The 19,472-nt window shown below is 42.9% G+C and overlaps 1 protein-coding gene across 6 annotated transcripts in view; it reads right to left on the reverse strand.

The window, feature by feature from the left end:
* Fat3 (FAT atypical cadherin 3) overlaps nt 1-19,472 on the reverse strand; it is a 576,147-nt gene that overhangs the window by 13,476 nt on the left and 543,199 nt on the right. For 5 of the 6 annotated variants that reach the window (XM_021172484.2, XM_029481733.1, XM_029481734.1 and 2 more), the window contains 3 exons: nt 18,393-18,550; nt 11,694-12,162; nt 996-1,149 (listed from right to left, as the gene is read on the reverse strand). In XM_021172484.2, coding sequence (XP_021028143.1) covers nt 996-1,149; nt 11,694-12,162; nt 18,393-18,550 — 781 coding nt within the window. Of the gene's footprint in view, nt 1-995; nt 1,150-11,457; nt 12,163-18,392; nt 18,551-19,472 lie in introns of those variants that run through there. The other variant, XM_029481735.1, reaches the window with a different exon arrangement.

Consider the following 19,472-nt stretch of genomic DNA (forward strand, 5'->3'; position numbering starts at 1 on the left):
AGAAATTAGTTAGAATCACAGAGAATTTAAAAATAAGTGCAGCTTTAATACTTTAAATTACACCCAGCGAGTCAACCTCAGCTAAGGATTTTTTGGTGGAGTCCTCAGAGACTTGCTCTAATGAACATGCCAAGCTGATCTGTAATTAGGCTCTCACTTGCTGAAGAGTACACGTATGTACTTCTGAACTGATCAAGGATGCCTGGAAGTGGCCTTTTACTCACAATTTAAAGCATTCCATTTCTGTCTGCCTTACACTTTAATTTCACCCATTTCCTGGAGGAAAAGGGTTTTCAAAGGGAAGGTAAGGCTTAATTTCTCAGAATAGTCATTAAGCACCAGGTAGTGGAGTCCAGTTGTCAGGCTCTGGGAAGGGAGTTTTATGTGTGTCTCAGAATCATCCTGGAAGATTTAGGTGGTGCTAAGTACATTTAAGAAGTGTCTTCAACATTACAAAATGCATGGGGATTGAATAAGCTTGAGGGGACAAAAGGATAAAATAAAACATGCAATTAGATATAACTGCCGTGTGTATGTGTGCTCACATGTGTGTGTACATGTATGCACATGCTCCTGTGTGTATGTAATGTATTTCCTTGTCAGTGTGGCTGTGTACACATGCCTGTGGAGACAAGAGCTTGATCTCAGATGTCTTTCTCCATCACTTTCTGTCTTTATTGTTTTGTGAGAGAACCTGTCTTTCACTGAACTCAAAGCACAGTAGTTTGGCTAGGCTGACTGGTTCACAAATCCCAGGCAATCCCAGCCTTAGGGTTTCAAGTTCATGCCCCCTACCCAGGTTTTCAAGGAGCGTGCCAGGAATCTGAACTCGGGATCTCCTGTTTGTATTTCAGTTACTTTACCTTAAGCCAGCCCATGTGAACACCGTGTGGGAAAGACAGCAGAGTACCCATTTACTCGAATGAACTACATGCTGGGTTGTTTCCTTAGGATAAGAAGCGTGTAAAGAGAGGTCCTTGTGCAGTCTCACTTACGTGACACCTGTGAGGCCGGCTTTACAGCTGCAGACGAAGGTGTTTCCTATGGGGTCACAGGATCCTCCATTACGGCAAGGGTTAGGGAAGCAGGCTGTGATCTCTGATTCACAGTTTGTTCCCGTGAACTGCGAGAGACAGGAACACTGATAGCCTGGGGAAAAGAGAGGGCCTTATGAGCTGGGGATGCCTCAGTGATATGCATCCTTAGACTCAGCTGTGATAGGTCCTCTCGATTCCTTATCTTAAGCAAGGCCTGAATTCCAAAGTTGATCAGCACACTGGTTAGGTAGAATTCATTTGTCATGAAAAAAATACCAGGGTGTAGTTTGTATTCCATGGTAGTCCATGGTAGTACAAAAATTCACCTAACTATCCATATTTTATAGAACTCTAGTGATCTTGTTAGAGACCCTAAGAGCAGAGACCAGGATGGTGAGGGAGATGGCAGTGCACTCTTTATCAGGCTTCTGCAAATGGTGACAGCTCCAGATGGGAGAAGCCATTGGTGCCACGCTCCCTTCTGCCCTGAGCTTCGAGCGAGGCCAAGCCAACTCAACTGAAACTCAGTGCCTAACCTTCATATCCCCTGTGCAGAGCCTCGTCTTTGCATCTCTTTCATGTTCTATTCATGAACCTGTCATACAAAAATAGGCACTGATATCTGTACCACAGACAACATTAACTATCAGGCAAATGAAGACTCAGAGTCTTACATGTGCCTTGGGGTAGAAACGATACATTACTATGACTATGAAGTTGTTGTCCTTAGCCTTAGACACACACTTAGTAAATGAGGGATGCTCTGAGTTTTGCATTGTCAATCACAGTGTTGATAACGCCTTAGGAACAACCTGGATATCCCTGTCAGGATTTTAGCATTTTCTTCTGTAGAATGCTGATAGTTTGTGATTGTTTCTAACAATCACAGTTTTCTGCTGGATTTCCATTATGTCTTTGATTTCAAAACATCAATCACATCACATATGGGCAGTCTTCTATGGCCCTTCCCCCCAATACATTGTAATCTTTTAGTGTTAATTAAACAAACAGTATTTGTATTATTGTAATTAACTGTCATATGCTATTTGTAGCTAAGCTATCTAGTGAATTCTGACTTTTATTTTCATGCATATCTTTGTCTTTAAAAAACAGTTCAAAGATGAACCTGTGCTTTGGATTCCTCTTTTTCTGAATACTTATTTAAATTTTCCCCGTACGTTTTGCCAACCAGGCCTTCCTGTGCTGAGCTGCACACATTAGCTCACATCCTTACTTGCTAAGGAGGTCTTTACTGATACCTCTGGGGGCTCCACCTTGAACAGCTGACCTACCCAGCATTTTCAAATACCTGTGTTAAAGATCAGTTTCTGGATTCATCTGGCTTACTCTCTCTTTCATTTGGTGATTCTATAATTGCTTCCCATGGGAAGGGGTTGAAGGAAGCAAATTTTAGGGAATTTTGTCTAGTTAAATCCTAAGACCTCATTGAAAGTTAGATTACATTAGGAAATTGAAGCAATCTTCTGCATGTTGTTTTTGGGAACTCCAAAGTCTCTGAAGCTTGCAAGAGACCAGATTGCTTTCCTCTCAAATATTTTGGAAGGTCAGATTTTTGGAATTTCATGCTATTTAGCTATGCTGTGATTTAGCATGGACTTGTTCTAGCCAGTGCTGGATCCTCAGTAGGCCCCTGTAATCTTGAAACTCACATCCTTTAGTTTTGGTAAATTGTACATGTTCTTGCACCTGTTTATTGATGTTTTCCTTTGCTTTCTCTTCTGTCTTCTTGGAAGTTTTCCTATTTGCATCTGAAATTGAGACCTTCCTGAAACTCTTTATCTTGTCTGTGTCCTTAAATTCTTACTTGCTTATTTCTGCCGACAGTTTATCATTTTGGATTACTTTTGAGACTGTCTGACAAGTGTGTTTCAATAACTCTGTCTTCTCCCCCTTTTCTTTTGGCATTTGTGTAACACTAGCCCCAGATTTGCATACTATGGCCATAGCCTCTTCGCTTACCTCCCGAGAGTAATAATAATTCATGATGTTTTTCTACCTGTGTAGTTTCTCCTGGTTTGTTTTTTGATCTCCATAACAGGTTAGTTTGTGTTTCAGATCAACTAAACTACCGTGCTCTTATAACCCTGCTCATTTAAACCCTGGTCTTATAGTTTAGGTTTTGTGGATATATCAACATTTACAATCAGTCATTATTGTCCATAATGTGTGTGAGCTCAAGAAGAATTTTTGTTTTAAGTCAACACCCAGAGAAAATATTTCCGCATTTCTAGCCAACTGGCTTGCTCTATGGGTTATCATTTCAATACTGCAAAACCAGCTCTTATATGGATTCCCAACCACTAACCTGCCCTACAAATTTTAGGCTTGCTAGCCCCAAATCGCATTTAGATAATCCCATAAGATTATCTTATCCCTTTCTTTGCATGATATAAATACGCATTTGTGTGTGTATGTGTGTCTGTGTGAAAGATATATATATATATATATATAGATAGATAGATAGATAGATAGATAGATGATAGATAGATAGAATATGATAAATTTCTTCCTGTTGATTCTCTTCTTTTCTGGAGAACTCTAACATTATCTTTCCAATTAAGCAACTTCCTCATGATCTTCTATAAGGCATCTATGACTACTTGCTGTAGCAGTCAGCCTGACTGACTTCCTGTCTTTAAAGATACTCTTTGACACGTGGAGGTGTGCAGGTGCCTGCTTATAGTGATTGGGTATTTGACAGGGCAGTTATGAAACCACTGCTAGAACAGTTGGAAACTAGATGAGTACAGAAAAGAGCAAACACTATAAACACTTTGTTACCAGCACGTCTAGAATAGAAACTGTGATAAGCACCATCTACACAGGCTCAGAGATGTTTACAGCCACAGAAACCTAGTCCTAGAGATGCTAGGACTTTCCCATGCTTACAAAGCTGGGTAGACTCAGGCCCGGCCAGGCTCTCCTGACCTGTTTCAAACACCACCTGTTACTGTAACTACAACTCACTGAGCACATCTCTGCCATCAGAAAGAGGCTGACTATTTCAGATCTGCATTGTCATCTCTGACCCACACAACAAAGGAACAGAGGGCCCTGGAATCAATTATCATTAAATGAGACTAATGATTTGCCAAGAATAAGAGATAATTTCACACAGTTCCTCATGGGGGTGGGGAGCAGAAGTAAGACTGACAGAAACAGACATTCCTTTTAGGAGCAAACAATAATTAGATGAACAAAGTCATGTATGTTACTGTTCTTAAGAGTTCCCTTATGTTGCTTAACACACACACTTACACACCACTCTAACACATGTAAATACATACATATACATCCACATACACTTATACACCAATACATAGACATATCTACATACCTACATATTAAAAAATGTACATTCACATACAGTTGCATACATGTGCACCTATACATGCACAACTACTCCTATGTACACTAATACATTTATTTATAAACATACACCTATGCGTGCGCACTCGCGTGTACACACACACACACACACACTTTCTAAAAAGAACCAGAAAGCATCAAATTGATTGCAAATATTATCTAACCCTGTCACAAATATTAAAAACAGTTTTTCATGGTATACTTTCTCAAGTCTGAATAAGAGTTGGGCTTTTGGGAGGTGGGAAAGAAGTAACAAAATAACTAACCAGAATAATAACTTACCATATGATTAGGAAAAATTCCAAGAACTTTCTATGGCTTGTATTTCATTTACTTCTTGTAACAACTGCATGCATTATCATCTCTGAATCACACTTATTATCATGGCTTCTTTACAAATAAGAAAACACGAACTTAGGTGAGATGGTTCTCTTGTGGTTATTGAAGCCAGTGAGCAGATGGACTGTGTAGTACTTCACAGCTTGTAAGGAGGAAATGGCCCTACTAGCATTGAAATATGTGTACAAAAAGCCCCACAGCTTCTTTCCCTTCAAATCTTGGCGACATGGGAAGTATATTTTTAAGCCTTGCCTCCAAATCTGTGTTCCTGTTTACACGCCTAGTTATAGCCCATGCAGATGGTTTTGAAACCTGCATCCAGACAAACTTAAAATGCTTCTTCTGTTACTTAAAGAAGAACATCATAAAACCTATTAAATGCAAAAATAGAATCAGAACAAGCAGTTATAGAGCAAATTTGGGTGGTGCAGGCAAATAATCAAGACAATTTCTGTTTTATTTCTTTGCTTAGGTTTTTTTCCCCCACTTCACCCAAGCAATGGCATCAACCCTCTGCTCTGCTCACCAGGGCAAGGTGAACATCATACTTTGGGTCCACATCTTGATAAAGAAGCAATGCCTGCTGCACAGGGGTGAAAATATTGACAGACACATACAAAGCACCAGAGACCTAGTTTCATCTGCTGCCATGCTGGCTGAATTGTAGAATGATCATGACTTGAGGAGGTATTTGGATATGGTGAGGACCTGGGTCCCAGACTGAGTCCTGGGTGTTGCCCATCGATGGTGTGTGGCCATGCCCAAGATGCTTGACTTCTAAGAACCTCCTTCCTTTTTATGATCAGTCATATTCAGGAGTGCTCATGTCAGAGAGAATAACAGGGCTCTTAGATTCTGTAAGTCAATACAGGTACTAGGTACTTTAGGGTTAGGTTGTAATTACTGCAGACTCTAAAGTCAGTTTTACCATCCTATTGCTTATAAAGCCAATTACTGCAGGCTGGGGAACTAGCTCTGTCAATTAAGTGTTTGACTCACAAACATGAAGGCTTGAGTTTGATCAGATTCCCAGGAACTGGAAAAAGTCCAGTATGAGGGTGAATGCTTATAATGCCAGCACTTGAGAGATATATAGAGGCGGATCCCTGGGGCTCACTGGTCAGTTAGCCTAGCCAAACTATTGTGTTCTGGGCCAGAGAGACCTGATCTTAAAGAGAAGCAAGGTAAGCCATGTTCTGAGGAACAACAGTGGAGGTGATTGCTGACCTTCACTTGCATGCACACACGCACATGTACATGCACCAAAGCATACCTAGTCTCTCTGTCTGTCTCCTTCTCTTTGTCTTTGTCTCCTTTGTCTCTGTTCTTCTCTTTCTACCAGCTAAAGTCAGAAAAGGTTTTTTAATATGAATTTTAGGCTCAGTACTGAGACTACCAATCTCTGAAAGATCTCAGTTAATGTGGGAAATGAGTGTGTGTGTGTGTGTGTGTGTGTGTGTGTGTGTGTGTGTGTGAGGTGAGTGTTAATCACAGTTGGGGATGCTCTAGCTGCTGCTGACCATCCTCTCTCATTAATTTGAGTTTTTCCTTTCTGCAAGCAAGGTCTATTCAATGCTTTAGGACCTTGTCAAACAAAAACCTCTGGAGAAAACTGTACTGGTTCTTAGGACAGGTGGCCCACATTTCAGTTTCAATGTGTTGATTGAGGCCTTGATTCATTTCCTTGGGAATGTGGCAGTCTTTATGTGCCCACAGAAAGAGGTATATGGTAGAATCTCATCTTCTAGAATGTTCTTTTGTGCCTTAACATGACTTAGACTTTTTGAATTTAGCATCTATTGCTATTAATGCTGTCGAAAAGAACAACAAAAATTGATCAACTTGTAATTTAGAAATGTCACTCAAAAAAGAAAAACATTTTTCATAAGCTGCAGTATTCATTCAGATGACCTCCATTGTGTACGCTTAGCAGGCTGCTTCTGCATTCTTGCACCTCTGATCAGGAGGCCAATGGTGGAACACATGTAGAGCTGAGGGGAAGCTGGCTACACGTGACATGTGCTGGTCACTAAGAAAGCAGTGGGACTTGGGACTTAACATGGACATGGGTCAGCACAGCATTGCCACTGGATGAACTTTGAAGAACTGAACTTACTCAGACTTACAAGGAAGGGGAACCAAATCCTTCACAAAGCAGGGTAAATCAACATAAGGAATTTGCTGCCAAGGACACTTCTGTGTCTGTCTGTTTCACCATCTAAGAGCCCATCATGCAACCTGATGTGCAGAATACTCAGGGCTGCTGAGCTGGGCAGACACTGTTGGTTTTATCTTTGAGGATCTCTGGGGTAACCTAATTTTGCTGACAAGAGAGTGATACTCTGGGTCCGTTCATCTGACTTTCAACTTCTTTTAACGACCTCTCTGTTTACCTCTCTTGGTACTCACAGAGCACATTCCTGCAGATAAAAAACTAAGATCCACCAGCAGCCGTGGTTCTCAAACTTGGATGTACACGGAGTCTGCCTTGTTAACACAGCGATGCCTGAATTTCTGTAGATTCTGAGACTTCAGGCTTGTGTCTGCTTTCTACTGTTTTTGATCTTTCCTTGGCAAAACATTCAGGAGTTTGCAAGTATTATTTGATTATTCAGAAGAAGATTCTTCTGGGTGTGGACAACAAGAGACAGAGACAAACAAAAACATTTTCCTTTTAAATGAATAATGAAGAGACTCCTCAACAGCAAAACCTTACAAGTTCCTCAAGTGACCTGATGCATGTCAGAGGTGGAGAACCTCCATATAATAGAGAGGGAAACAGGAGGTAAAGGTTCTCCGGATTCCAGGGCATCTCAGAGCCGGAAGTGAAATCAGATTATTGTCTAGGGATTGTGCTGAGGCACAGACTGAATCTCTAGGTTTGGGTAGCACCTTATATCTTTTTAGCATCCTCAGCAACTACACTGTAGCTTGTTCCTGGGGCACAATTGAGCATAGCAAGGAGCAAAATTCTGGCTTCACATTTTCTCAGGTTTATGATGCTAGATTTCTCATTTCTTCTTTTTTTTGGGGGGGGGTTGTTTATTCTTTAAAATAGGAGAGGGCTATAGAAGGAAAAAATGTTGAAAAATCAAATGTCTTAGTGTGTAAGCATTTCAAGGTGAGTGATATTCTAGTATTATGTACACTCAAACTAGTATCTCTGACTACTGAGAATTCATCGATTTTCCTGTAGGATTGAGGTTTCTAGTTGAATACAAAGTTGTCTGAGTGACTGCTTGGGCCTAGTGACAGCATGGCTTGGTGCATTGCTTCACCAAACTACAGCTTAGTTCCCAGTGTGTTTTCCCTGAATCATCTTGAGTTGAGCATCATGAGGCGTGGAGAATTGATCATGCCTTATTCAGAATGTGGGTACCCCCTGGTCTACACCCAACCCAATGGCTCTGAGAATACAAAGGTCAGAACGGGTCCTAGCCATTTCTTTTCCATGGTGATTGCTGTTTCCAGGTCATGTTTGTGAAATATATATAATTTTAAGGCACTACCAAGGGGAAGCCTTCTTTCTGTGGTTGATTTATAGAGTTGAGTTACAATTTAACACTCTGTGCTTTGACTCCCCTGGGGTTCCTGAGGATTGCTTCTTAGGCAGGAAGAATTATAAGGTTGGTCAGAGCTGCTGAGCATGCCATTCCAGACCAGTAGATGCAACCCTTTGGTCCTTGTGCCAAGGCTTTTGGTTGGGTTTGGGGTAGTTGGGGAGGAACCCTGAAAAGGAATATTCCTTGCTGTGGGTTGGCTGCTTTAAAGGTTATTAACGTTCTGGAACAATATGCCACAGTTTGAGAATGAAGTCTGTTCCCAGGAGATTCGACAACCAGTCCTTCAGGATTGTTCTGTGAGTGAAGAATGAGGCTGGCAAACTGTGTCTTGGCATTTTCCAGTGACCCATGGGAGAGAGTTACAGAACAGATTGATGTTCAAATGAACTCTGCTGTCAGATTGTCATGTGCAGGTGCTTACCTCTAAGAACCTAAGTCTACTTCCTTAACTCAAATATCCTCTTGCAGTATCGTACACATCCTAGCTGTTGATCTGGGAGCCCAAGACCATAGCCTTGTGATCAGACCTCTCTGGCAACCAGAGGGAACTTATGAGGGCATGACTACACTTAATGTCTTTGTTCGTTTAAAGAAGGTGCTTCTTGTAAGTAAATATGGTTAATTTATGGTTCCACAGCAGGAAGTAGACACCTGAGTTTTGCTGGTTCCTTTCTTGTACCCACTCTCCTAATTTGGCAGCAGAGATGTTTTTCAGCTAGGAAAAACAAGGACATGACAAAAATGACCATGATAGGTGTCGGAGAGATGGCCCAGTGGTTAAGAGCACTGACTGCTCTCCCAAAGGACCCAACTTCTATTCTTACCATCTACATGGCAGCTCACAATTGCCTGTAACTCTAGTTCCTGGGGGTCTGATGCCTCTTCTGGCCTCCTTGACCATCAGGCATGTATGTGGTACATAGATACCTATGTAGCCAAAACACTCATATAAAGAAAAAGTAAATAAATAAAAGTTTTTTTAAATGTCCATGATATTAATAGAAGATGGAGTTTAGAAAATAAAGTCTCTTCTTTGAGGCTAGGGCCTCATCTTTACAGCAAAGAAGCCTGTAGGTCCCCCCTTGCATATCCAGGAAAGGAATTCTGTGTCCCTGGCTCCACAGTAAGTCCCAGAAGACCTCTGACATTTCTGTTAGGTGGGGCTTGAATCACCTTCAACCATGCTTCCAGAACTAGATTCTTTACATCAGGTTTGGAGCGGCTTGGGAGGATGGCTGTTCTTGTAGGGCTTCCTCACTTTGGCCAGATGGTGGCCTTGAGGCAAGAGGTTGCTGCTCAAGATGGGGGTGAGGGAGGATGCACTGATTATTTTAGAAAAGCATACACTGGTAGGTGCAAAGAAGAGACTGGAGCCCAAAAGAGACTACATTACCCTGGAGGGAAGAGAACCTACTGAGGAGCCCAGAATCAAGAAGATGGCCCCATCATAGAAGAAAGTCAAGTATGTGGAACCAAGAAAGATGGTTTGCACATACACAGGCAAGGCTGACCATTTGGGAGGGAAAGGTATAAGAAAAAGTAGAGGAGGGTGTGTAGTTCAGCTGGTAGAATGCAGAAGGCCTGGTGTGTGGTGATACCTGTTTGGAATCCCAGTGCCCAGAAAGCAGGGGCAGGAAGACCAGAAACCTAAGACCATCCTTGGTTCCACAGTGGGACTCTGTCTCAACAAAACAAAACAAAAACCAGAAAAATAACTAGTGTTTCTCAGAGGGGCCCTAGAGCCATTTAGTTATATAACATACCTGTTCTGAGTACTTAACTAAAGCATTTCATGGCAGTTAAAATGCACCCTGCTGAGCCAGACTCCACAGTCTTTCGCCTTTGTTCAGTGACTATTATTGTTATAAAGATAACCCTCTCTGGAAGACCACAGCTTTGCCAGGAAAACCATGTCCTGGCATGGTTAAAGTATATTACAATTTGTGGCTGCATACGCAGGATTTGACATGGCATGGTGTTCAATTTCAACCCAATTTAATTATATGCCCTTTTATATACCGTCAGTGGCTCACACAGGCAGGGATTTTTTTTTTTTTTTTGTCTCATAAAAAACTGGCCATGATTTGTCATGAGGGGCTGGTTTGCAGAACAGCTAGTGGAGAGTCACTGTCCATCATTCGGGAATTATGGAGCCATAACCACCCTTTATTTACATATACTGCTGAGAAAACAGCAAATAGATTTCTTAAATCGAGACAGTAGTAACTCCCCCCCAGGGCACTGGGCCCTCATTGTGACAGTGACGTATGTGAGTCTGAACAACTTTGCTGTCTGTGTTCCTGTACTGCATCACTCCATGGACAGTTTATAACATTCTTAAAATAAAATGGACTCTAAATTCAGAGTCTGGCTGCACCCAAAGTAGATGTTAAGGCTGAGCAGAATCTCAAGTGATTGTGAAGAAGGTTTAAGTCCACCAATCAGATGGCTGCTGAGTACCTCTGCAAAGGGGCTGCTCGGGCTAACTGGGGCTGCTGAGAGGTGGTGGCAAGGTGCAGCCAGAGGGAAACCTGTCTAGAGGTTCTCCACACAGACGCTGCATCTAGGAGGAAAAGGGAGTCTTCAACCTCAGGCTCCTGGGCCTTAAACAACTCTAGACAGACTTTGTGGCTCTGTTCTCCCCCTTTCTCCATCATCTCCCATTGCTTTCCTGCTTCCCTCTCCTTCCATGGAGGATGTACCTGGGGAAGAAATGACTAGAGAGCACTGTGCTGAGCTTGATTGGATTCCCTCCTGAGAGTCTCTGTATAGTTTCACCTACTTGTGCGTGAGTGTGTGCGTGCGTGTGCATGTGTGCGCGCGTGTGTGCGTGTGTGTGTGTGTGTGTGTGTGTGTGTGTGTGTGTGTGTGTGTGTGATTAGTATCATGAGTAATTAGGAAGGTGTAAAGGCTATTTCTCAGGCACTTCCCATTTTTTCTGTTTTGGAGACAGGATCTTCTCCAGCCTGGAACTCTCCATGTAGGCTAGGCTGTCTGGCTGTCGAGCCCCAAGGGTCACCTACCTCTCCCTTCCTGGTGCTGGGGTACAGGTGCAGGTCACCATATCTAGCTTTTAGTATGGGGCTCCTAGAGATAAAACTCAGATTTTCATTCCAGCACCAACTAGTTTAGGTTATCCCAAGTCCCCTCTCCTCGTTTTTCAAGTGTGCTCCAAAGACCCTTCCTCTTAATTCTCTTCCCAGGATTGCAGGTCCACTCCTCCAACCCATGAAGGCACTGGTAAAGTTATATCCAAAGGGCCATCCTTTCTGGGAGGGTCCAGGAGAAGGTGGGAGGGGCTGGCTGTGAAGTGGGCAGACCTCAGGTGCACTCCCTCCCCTCGCCTGCACAGATATGCACTCACCGCCAGAGGGCAAGCTGCTGCAGCTGCCCCCATGCAGACAGGGGCTGCGTTGGCACGCATCTGGGTAGAGCACACAGCCCAGCTTCAGCTCCGTCAGACCCACAACCTCCGCGAAGCTGCTGCGCTTGTTTTGGAGGGGTAGCTCGTAGTGATTGAGCACCACGGAGTCCAGGCAACCCTGGAAGCCACCGAGGACCTGAGTAACACGCGTGTCCATCAGGCTGCGGACGTTATCAGCCTGCACCAGTGCACCAAAGAAGATGGCACTGTCAGTGCTTAGCGTCTGGAAGTACAGGGGGGCCCTGCGACGCTCTACATAGCTGTCGTCCAGGGCCAGGCTGGTGAAATTGCGATTGAGCTCCAAGAAGACAGAGTGCCAGCTCCCATCATTGACAGCACGGCTGGAGATGCCCAGGATCCCAGGGCCGCTGCCACAGTCCAGCTGGAACCACAGCTTGCCTTCCACAATCTGTGCAAGAAGAAATGCAGAGCCCTCATGAGTCTAGACCCGTAACGGTATGATCCCAGCTGGGCAGATGTTCCATCCATTGTGCGTCTGCATATGTGTGAACTAAAGCCCTCTACTGTCTGCCAGGAAAACATAGGCAGGACACTTCTCAGATCTTCCTGCTACCAATCATAGGGATGTCCAGGAAGCGCATGGTGGTATTTAAGAACGTTTCTGTGGATCATGCCCCTTTAAGATCCACGGTGATATCTTGTTTGTTTCTGCACCCCTCTCTGTCACAACACTAATTTCCATGAAATCACCCATTCCCACGGGACACTCACCATGTGGTATACAATAAGCTAAGGCGGGTAAGGCTAAGCTATTCTGCCCTTCTGGGGTTCACTAGTCTAGTTGGCAGGAGCATGGTCACATGTTAACTCTGCACACACATATACTTACACTCCGCAAACAAGTTTACAAAAGTGTGATATAGTGGAGAGAAGAGGCCAAATAGAAGCAAGGGTTGCCTGGTACCCAACTTTGTGTGTAATTTGGATATTAAACACTGGTGTTATCCTTAAGCCCGCCTTTTCCTATACTTTTCACAAATGGACAAGAGGCACTCCCAGAGTGCCTAAGCTTGGCGACTGCATATAGGAGGGGTATCCAGCCTTTTGTCTTCCTTGGGACACATTGCGTGAAGATCAATTTTCTTGGGCCACATATTAAATGTCATGGGTGTCCAACAACTCATAGCCCACCAGATGGTTTGGAAAAGAATGTAAACATTTGTTCTGAGTGGCACTGCGACATGATTTTGTCATCTATAAAAGTACGAAGTTTACGGTTTAGAATTGCACAATAGAAAAAAAATTACAAAAAAAATCTACTAACAGTTTAAGTAAGTTTATAATTCTGTGTTAAATCATCCATAACTATATTAGGGCACGTTGACTGAGAGTTCGGCACCCTTGGCTTACAGTTTATGAATTTTTAGCCACAGAACCTTTTGATCAGCTGTTCACAATTTGCAGCTGTTCCAATCCCTGGTCAGGGTGCTCCAGAGGAGACCTGTCTGCTTTAGAAAGTGCATCTACCAAACCCATGAAGGCCACCACCAGGGAGCATTCATTGTCCATAGGAGAGAAAGCTGAACCACCCAAAGATCCTAGCTGGCAGAGAGCACAGGCAGACTTCAGTAGACTCAGGCTTCCCTTGTATTGAGGAGATGGCCTTTGACTCTTGGTGGTCCCCTCTGGACTATGTTTCTTAGATATGCTCTGTGGTATTAGGATTGGGGGGTGGAAGGCTAGGTCTCCATGTAACCAAGCTTACATTTGGCCACTAGGGGGCTTACCGCTGGGCTCAGTGAGACAAAAGGGTCTAGATCTAGGAAATTATTTTGTGGAGTCTAGTGTCCCAGGAGTGTGTGGTCTGTCTGTCCTGAGATGTCCTGACATCTGCATTTCTGTGCATAGCATACATAGACACTTGTGAAAGGGCAGAAATGACAGGCCAACAGGAACACTCCTTCCATGTCACCAGCAGCTTAAGAAGTAAAATGTTGAATGAATTTATAGAAATGAGCCCAGCTGGTCTTTGCATGGTGTGCTTGATAGAGTGAGCAGGTTCTGCAGCACTCATCCGTCCAAATGTTCTGTTTCAGAAAGTTCCCGTAGCAAACAACCCAGTGACTCTCATGTCATGCTTTGTGACTCGTGGATTTTCTCACATGCAAGTCCAGCTCATGCATTCATGCCCCATCAACACTGCCACTCTGAGTGGGGCAGAGCCAGGGAGTTGGGAATGCTGAGCCTTAACTCCAGGCCTGCCTGTACCACCCTGCTCTCTGGAAAGCACTGCTCTATCTTGGTGGGTTTGGAGACAAAGATGGGCTGTGGTTTCTGCAGCAGAATGGCTGCCTATATCACACATGAAGCATGTACACACACACACACACACACACACACTGCTCTGCAATATCCATGCTTGGATGGACAGGTCTGAAAGCAAACATTTATTTTCAGAGGGCTTTCACCTATAATCATATACAATTGCTAGTTTTTGCTGTTGTTTAGCAAAATAGACTGAATGGCCATTGTAAATAACAGCAAAACTCCTCAGTGACAATGATTAGATAATACCCACATGTGCATTTGAGTGCACGTAATAAAGTGATAGAATACGGACAGCTTTGGAGACTCTGTCTCCTGCCACAGCCCATCTGCTGCTTTACTCCATGGCTACAAAACACTGTCCTCCTCAGTCAGTCATGGAAAAATCTGCTGGTGAACGTGCAGTTAATGTAAGTTTCTATAAAAGAGTGTTTAATTAACATATTATTTGATTTATGCTCCTCCCCCATCACTACCAATTGCCTCTGGGTAATAATCAGAAAGAATTGACACAAACCTGATGTACCTACACACATAAAAATTCTGCTACTAAGGAACTAAAATTTATCCCCTGTGAGTTCCAAACAGAGCTAAGTTTCTTCTCTCCCCCCCCCCCCCTGGGCTTTTTAAGAATAATATAACAGCTGCAGCATTGCTAAGAGAAGGAATCTAGGTGCCCACACATTTCACCTTTATCTAAAGAAGCATCAAGCATTTTGAACCATCAGGTTTGTTGCTGTGATATTCTAGAATATGGCTGCCCAAAGTCACCCAGTGAAAAGTTAATAACCCGAGGCATGCCATGCCAGGGAGATAATACACCACTCCCTTCCCTTTGAGTATCTGAGTCATCTTAACACTGGAAACTTCACTCTGATACCAAGTCTACCAAGTTCTGTCTACCAAGTTCTAAAGTCTTCTTCTTTGCAAAAGATGACATGTTCTCGAATCAGACTGCCAGCAAGGCACAGCAGTGGAGACTGAAGTGTGTCTGGTCTGTGAGAAGTCTGTAGCCACACTACTGAAATGGCTTATTGGTCAGGCAAATGAGTGATTATTTTCAATGATATTCACAATTCAGAGAAAGATGGATGTCCCTTTGTTATAAAATATCTACATCTTCAGAGTTGTACAAAATCAATGGTGTGCTTTGTCCAATTTTCAATGATTAGAGGATTAAGAGACAGGAAACCAGATCCATAAAAGTAGTTTTCATAAGAAAGTAGGAGTTTGAGTAGAAATTGATAAATTATGAGTCTCATTGCTTTGGTTTCTTAGTGTATGGCTCAGTGTATCCTTAGTGTAGGGTTCAGTGTAGAATAGTCTAGCCAGGTGTCTGTGTTATTTGGCTTTATCCTCATTGTGACCATTTTTTTTAATAGAAAGTGAATAAGGGGAGGATTTACTCTTCACTCCACACTTTTAGAGGCCCCGGTGCATCCTACCCAGGAGGGTGTGGGAGCAGAGCACCAAGCTCCCATCTTGGTGGCCACATTTAAAGTAGTTCCTTCTTAGTAAATTGTCTCTGAAACCCTTCCACAGCCATAGCTAGATGTGTGCCTCACCCATCCCCCAAGCACTTCTAAATCTAATCAAGTTCTCAATTAAGGCCCATCGATCATCACAAGTGTTATTAAACAGTTTCTGGAAAGGATACCAAGCCATATGATGTTTATCTGACACATGGGGTACCTTCAGGAAAAAATATTTGGTTCAGGAAATAAATAAATGAGTGGATGTTCCAATCAGTCCCTGGACCTTTTGCAACTCCTGAGGAGCTTCGAACCTGCTCACCTGTCATTCATCCACACTCACTGTCCAGTAGTCGACACTTACTAAAGAAATCACCAACTGCCTCCAAGTCTCCTCACAGGCAGACATGGGTACTCCTGCCTTTTAGGAGGGGAGTGGGTATCAGAAATAAATGTTATGTTAAAGCACGCTGAGAGCTTCCATGTCCCATGCTCTGTAAGACCCACCCACACAACTTATGAACTTACCCTATCTTTCTTTCTGTTCTGGGATACCAAGCCATGTCTGAGAATCATCTTACTAAAGGACCCTGTGACATACCACTTTTCTCAATATTTCCTATATTTAGGAGTCTTTCTAGATTAGCAACCATGTTTCTGTCTGCTTTCCACTTGGTGCCAAAAAGTCTGACAAGAAACTCCTTGCACTGCTGTGATTTCTCCCCAAGTCTGCTCTGGAAATCTGACACTTTGTTCTTAATAGGCATAAGCACAGCCCCTTCTTCTGTTATGGTTTTGCAGCAAGGAAAATCAGAACTGGGTTTGTGTTCAACTAATATATTTTTTTCTGATTTTTCAAAATCACGATATTTTACTCTTTTTGCTTCATTAATTGCATTGTAATCATTTATTTTCATGTCAATGGTGCTTTAACTTTTTATTGAATTTGTGTGTTTATGCTAAGTCTCACATCTCTGTTAGAAGCCAGGGTAGTAAATGGGAGATGGGAAGGCAAGGGCTTTCTAGTGCAGCCAGGATCCAGTGACATTTCCCTCCATGAAGGCTTTGTTTTTCTGACCACCATGCAACTCCTTAATAGTTGCCAGAGAATGCCCTCTGCCCCCTACTGTCTTAAATACATGTTTACAGAACACACATTGCCTAGGAAAATACAGGCCACCTGGAGATGCAGTTTAAGCCAAGCATTTCAGCTTAGTGGCTGAAGCAAAGCACAAAGCCCACAATGTACCTGAAGCCAGTAAGATCAAATCTTGTACAAGGCTGTGTTCAGCAAGTCTCCTACAAGGATACTCCTGGTAACATGGATGAATATCTGCCACAGTGCAGTATAGCTGCCACCTGCTCTGGGCAAACCTAACATGAGGGAGATAACAGAGAGGGGCCAGTGATGATCCACAACCCCAAAAGCCTTCATAAAGAGTCCTTCAAATAGCAACCACCTATGTTTATTGTAATTCACTTTTAGGAATTCAGTTTTCTAACTTCAGAAACACATTTATTTCATGAAGTATACTTGCATGGCCAGTGTTATGTCAGAGATTTATTCTTCTTTTCTGTCGCCAGAGAGGTGCACTAGTAACACACATGCCAGGCATGGGAAGATGACAAGCTTCATTTTAGAATCAAGCCATCCTTATCTGACATTTCTGTTCCTCTCAAGTTCAGAGCAGTATAGATGTCATTTAACAGAGAGTACTGGTGTTATAGTAATCTGTTAGAGCTTGAAAGAGGAGAGGGAAGGCCAGAGACAATGGTCTGTTTTCACTTGGCAGGTTCTGAAGACTTCAGCAACCTGTAGCCTGAGCAACTATAGCATAAAATAAAGCCCCTAAACACAGATCAGGGAACGACTATTCCTCCCACTCTTTCATTCCTGAAAGCTGGGTGTGGTCTTGTACATCCCTGGGACCATAAAGCTGGGTGTGGTTTATACATGTACAGGATGTGACCTGAAGAAGAGCTTGGAGGAGAGGAGCAGAGTGGGATGCACTACAGTGGAGTCAGCCTTATCCCTTGGTAGCTAAGCAACCTTGAGTGAATATGTAAAACCCTCCAGATTGTTCTTGATCAAGGAAGTGGGGACAACACATCCATAGAAAATTTGTAATAAATTTAAAATTAGAAAGATGCAGCTACATCTGTTAGTATTCTTAGTGTAATCACGAAGGCACTAGGCGCCTCAAGCTGCATACAAATGCCAGATTTATTTTGAAGGAAATCTGGCTGCTTTAAGAGGACTTCTGAGGTCAGGAAATGACTTAAAAACTGAGAGACTTGGGTCATCAAAGGATACGTGGAATATTTATGCCGAAGATCTCCTACTTGCTCTCCAAGCTACAGTGTAGCTATCCAGAGAGTGTGGTGAGAACACAGTGAACAAGCACAGAGCCAACCCATTAAAGGATTAGCTTTGTCATGGGATTGATTGAGACATCTGTCCTAATGCCCTGTGGAGTGATTGGAATATAAAGGAGGTGAACATTCATGCACTTTCTATAGGGAGATTTCTAACCTCTACCAGCCAGTTTTGAAATACTAAACATTACTAAATACTAAAATGGAGTAGGATGCTGCCACACTTTTCAAGCCCATTGCTCTCTCTTTTATCCTGAAGTCTGTTGTGGTCTTGTAAACCCACAAGACAGTAATTTTAAATTTCTCCCAATGTAAGATTGAACATAGTCAATTAAGAAATGATTGTGAGCAGGGTATGGCGGCTCATGGCCATAATCTCAGCACTGAGAGGCAGGGTTGTTTTGAGTTTAAAGTTGCCCTAGGCTTCAACATAAGACTTTCTCAACAACAATGACAAATAACAACAAAAATCAAGCTGCAGAAGAAAGCAGTCCATTTTACAAACCTTCAGAATCATGCAGGGGTTGGCCCGAGTGTACATTATGATTCCATTGCTTTGCAGGGTTCTCAGGCGCAGCGCTAGCTTGAAGTCCTCTTCTTTGCTATTTTCAGAAAGCCGATACTTGATGTAACTGTTCCCAGCAAAGCTGAGAGAAGTATGCCCTGAAAAGACCATTCCAATAGCACAAATGTTCTCTTAAAAATCCAGAAATAATCATGGACCCAGGAAGCCACCCACACATCAGGAAAGCTGATTGCAGAACTCAGCAGTTAAGGATGGAACCCAGGGATCTTGTCAGATTACAATTTTGCATCCTTAAATATTAACCAGTTAGCAACCAAAAATATCCCACTTGCTTCATTTTCAGAGCCACTTGGTAAATTCCATAATGTGGATTTCTTTTTTAGTATCATTAGATCCTTAACTGCCTCTTTCCAAATTTATTATTATTAAAAGATATCCTTTGATTTCTTCTGGACCATTGATGTCCCTCAGACATGTTAGAACTTCTCTGGGTCAGCTGGTACATGCCAGCAATCCCAGTAACTGCCAACAACATGCCAGCAATCCCAGTAACTACCAGCAACATGCCAGCAATCTCAGTAGCAAGAGGCTGCTGCAGGAGGCTCTCAAGTCAAGGTCTCCCTAGATTATAGAGTGAGTTCATTGTCAACCTAGATGACTTGTTCTCAAAATGAAAAAGCAAAGTAAAGCTGTAGCTAAATGGTGGAGTGTTTGCCTTACACGAGGTCCTAAGTCAATTAATAGCAAAAATAAATAAATAAATAAATAAATAAATAAATAAATAAATAAAAGAATAATTTTCAGTCCCATAAAACAAGGAAAACTCAGTCAAGTCATGAATACTTGTGTTCATTCTCCAGGCATGCTAACACCAAACAGTCAACTGGTGTTAGGTGTTAAGGAAGGAAGTACTGAGCTGTCACAATACCGATCGTCAATCATTAACTATGAGACTTCCATTCTCAGACTCTCTTCTCTGTGCCTGTGCCTGTGCCTGTGCCTGTGCCTGTGCCTGTGCCTGTGCCTGTGCCTGTGCCTGTGCCTGTGCCTGTGCCTGTC

This window comes from Mus caroli, chromosome 9 (assembly GCF_900094665.2).
Source record: "Mus caroli chromosome 9, CAROLI_EIJ_v1.1, whole genome shotgun sequence".
Classification (NCBI taxonomy): Eukaryota; Metazoa; Chordata; class Mammalia; order Rodentia; family Muridae; genus Mus; species Mus caroli.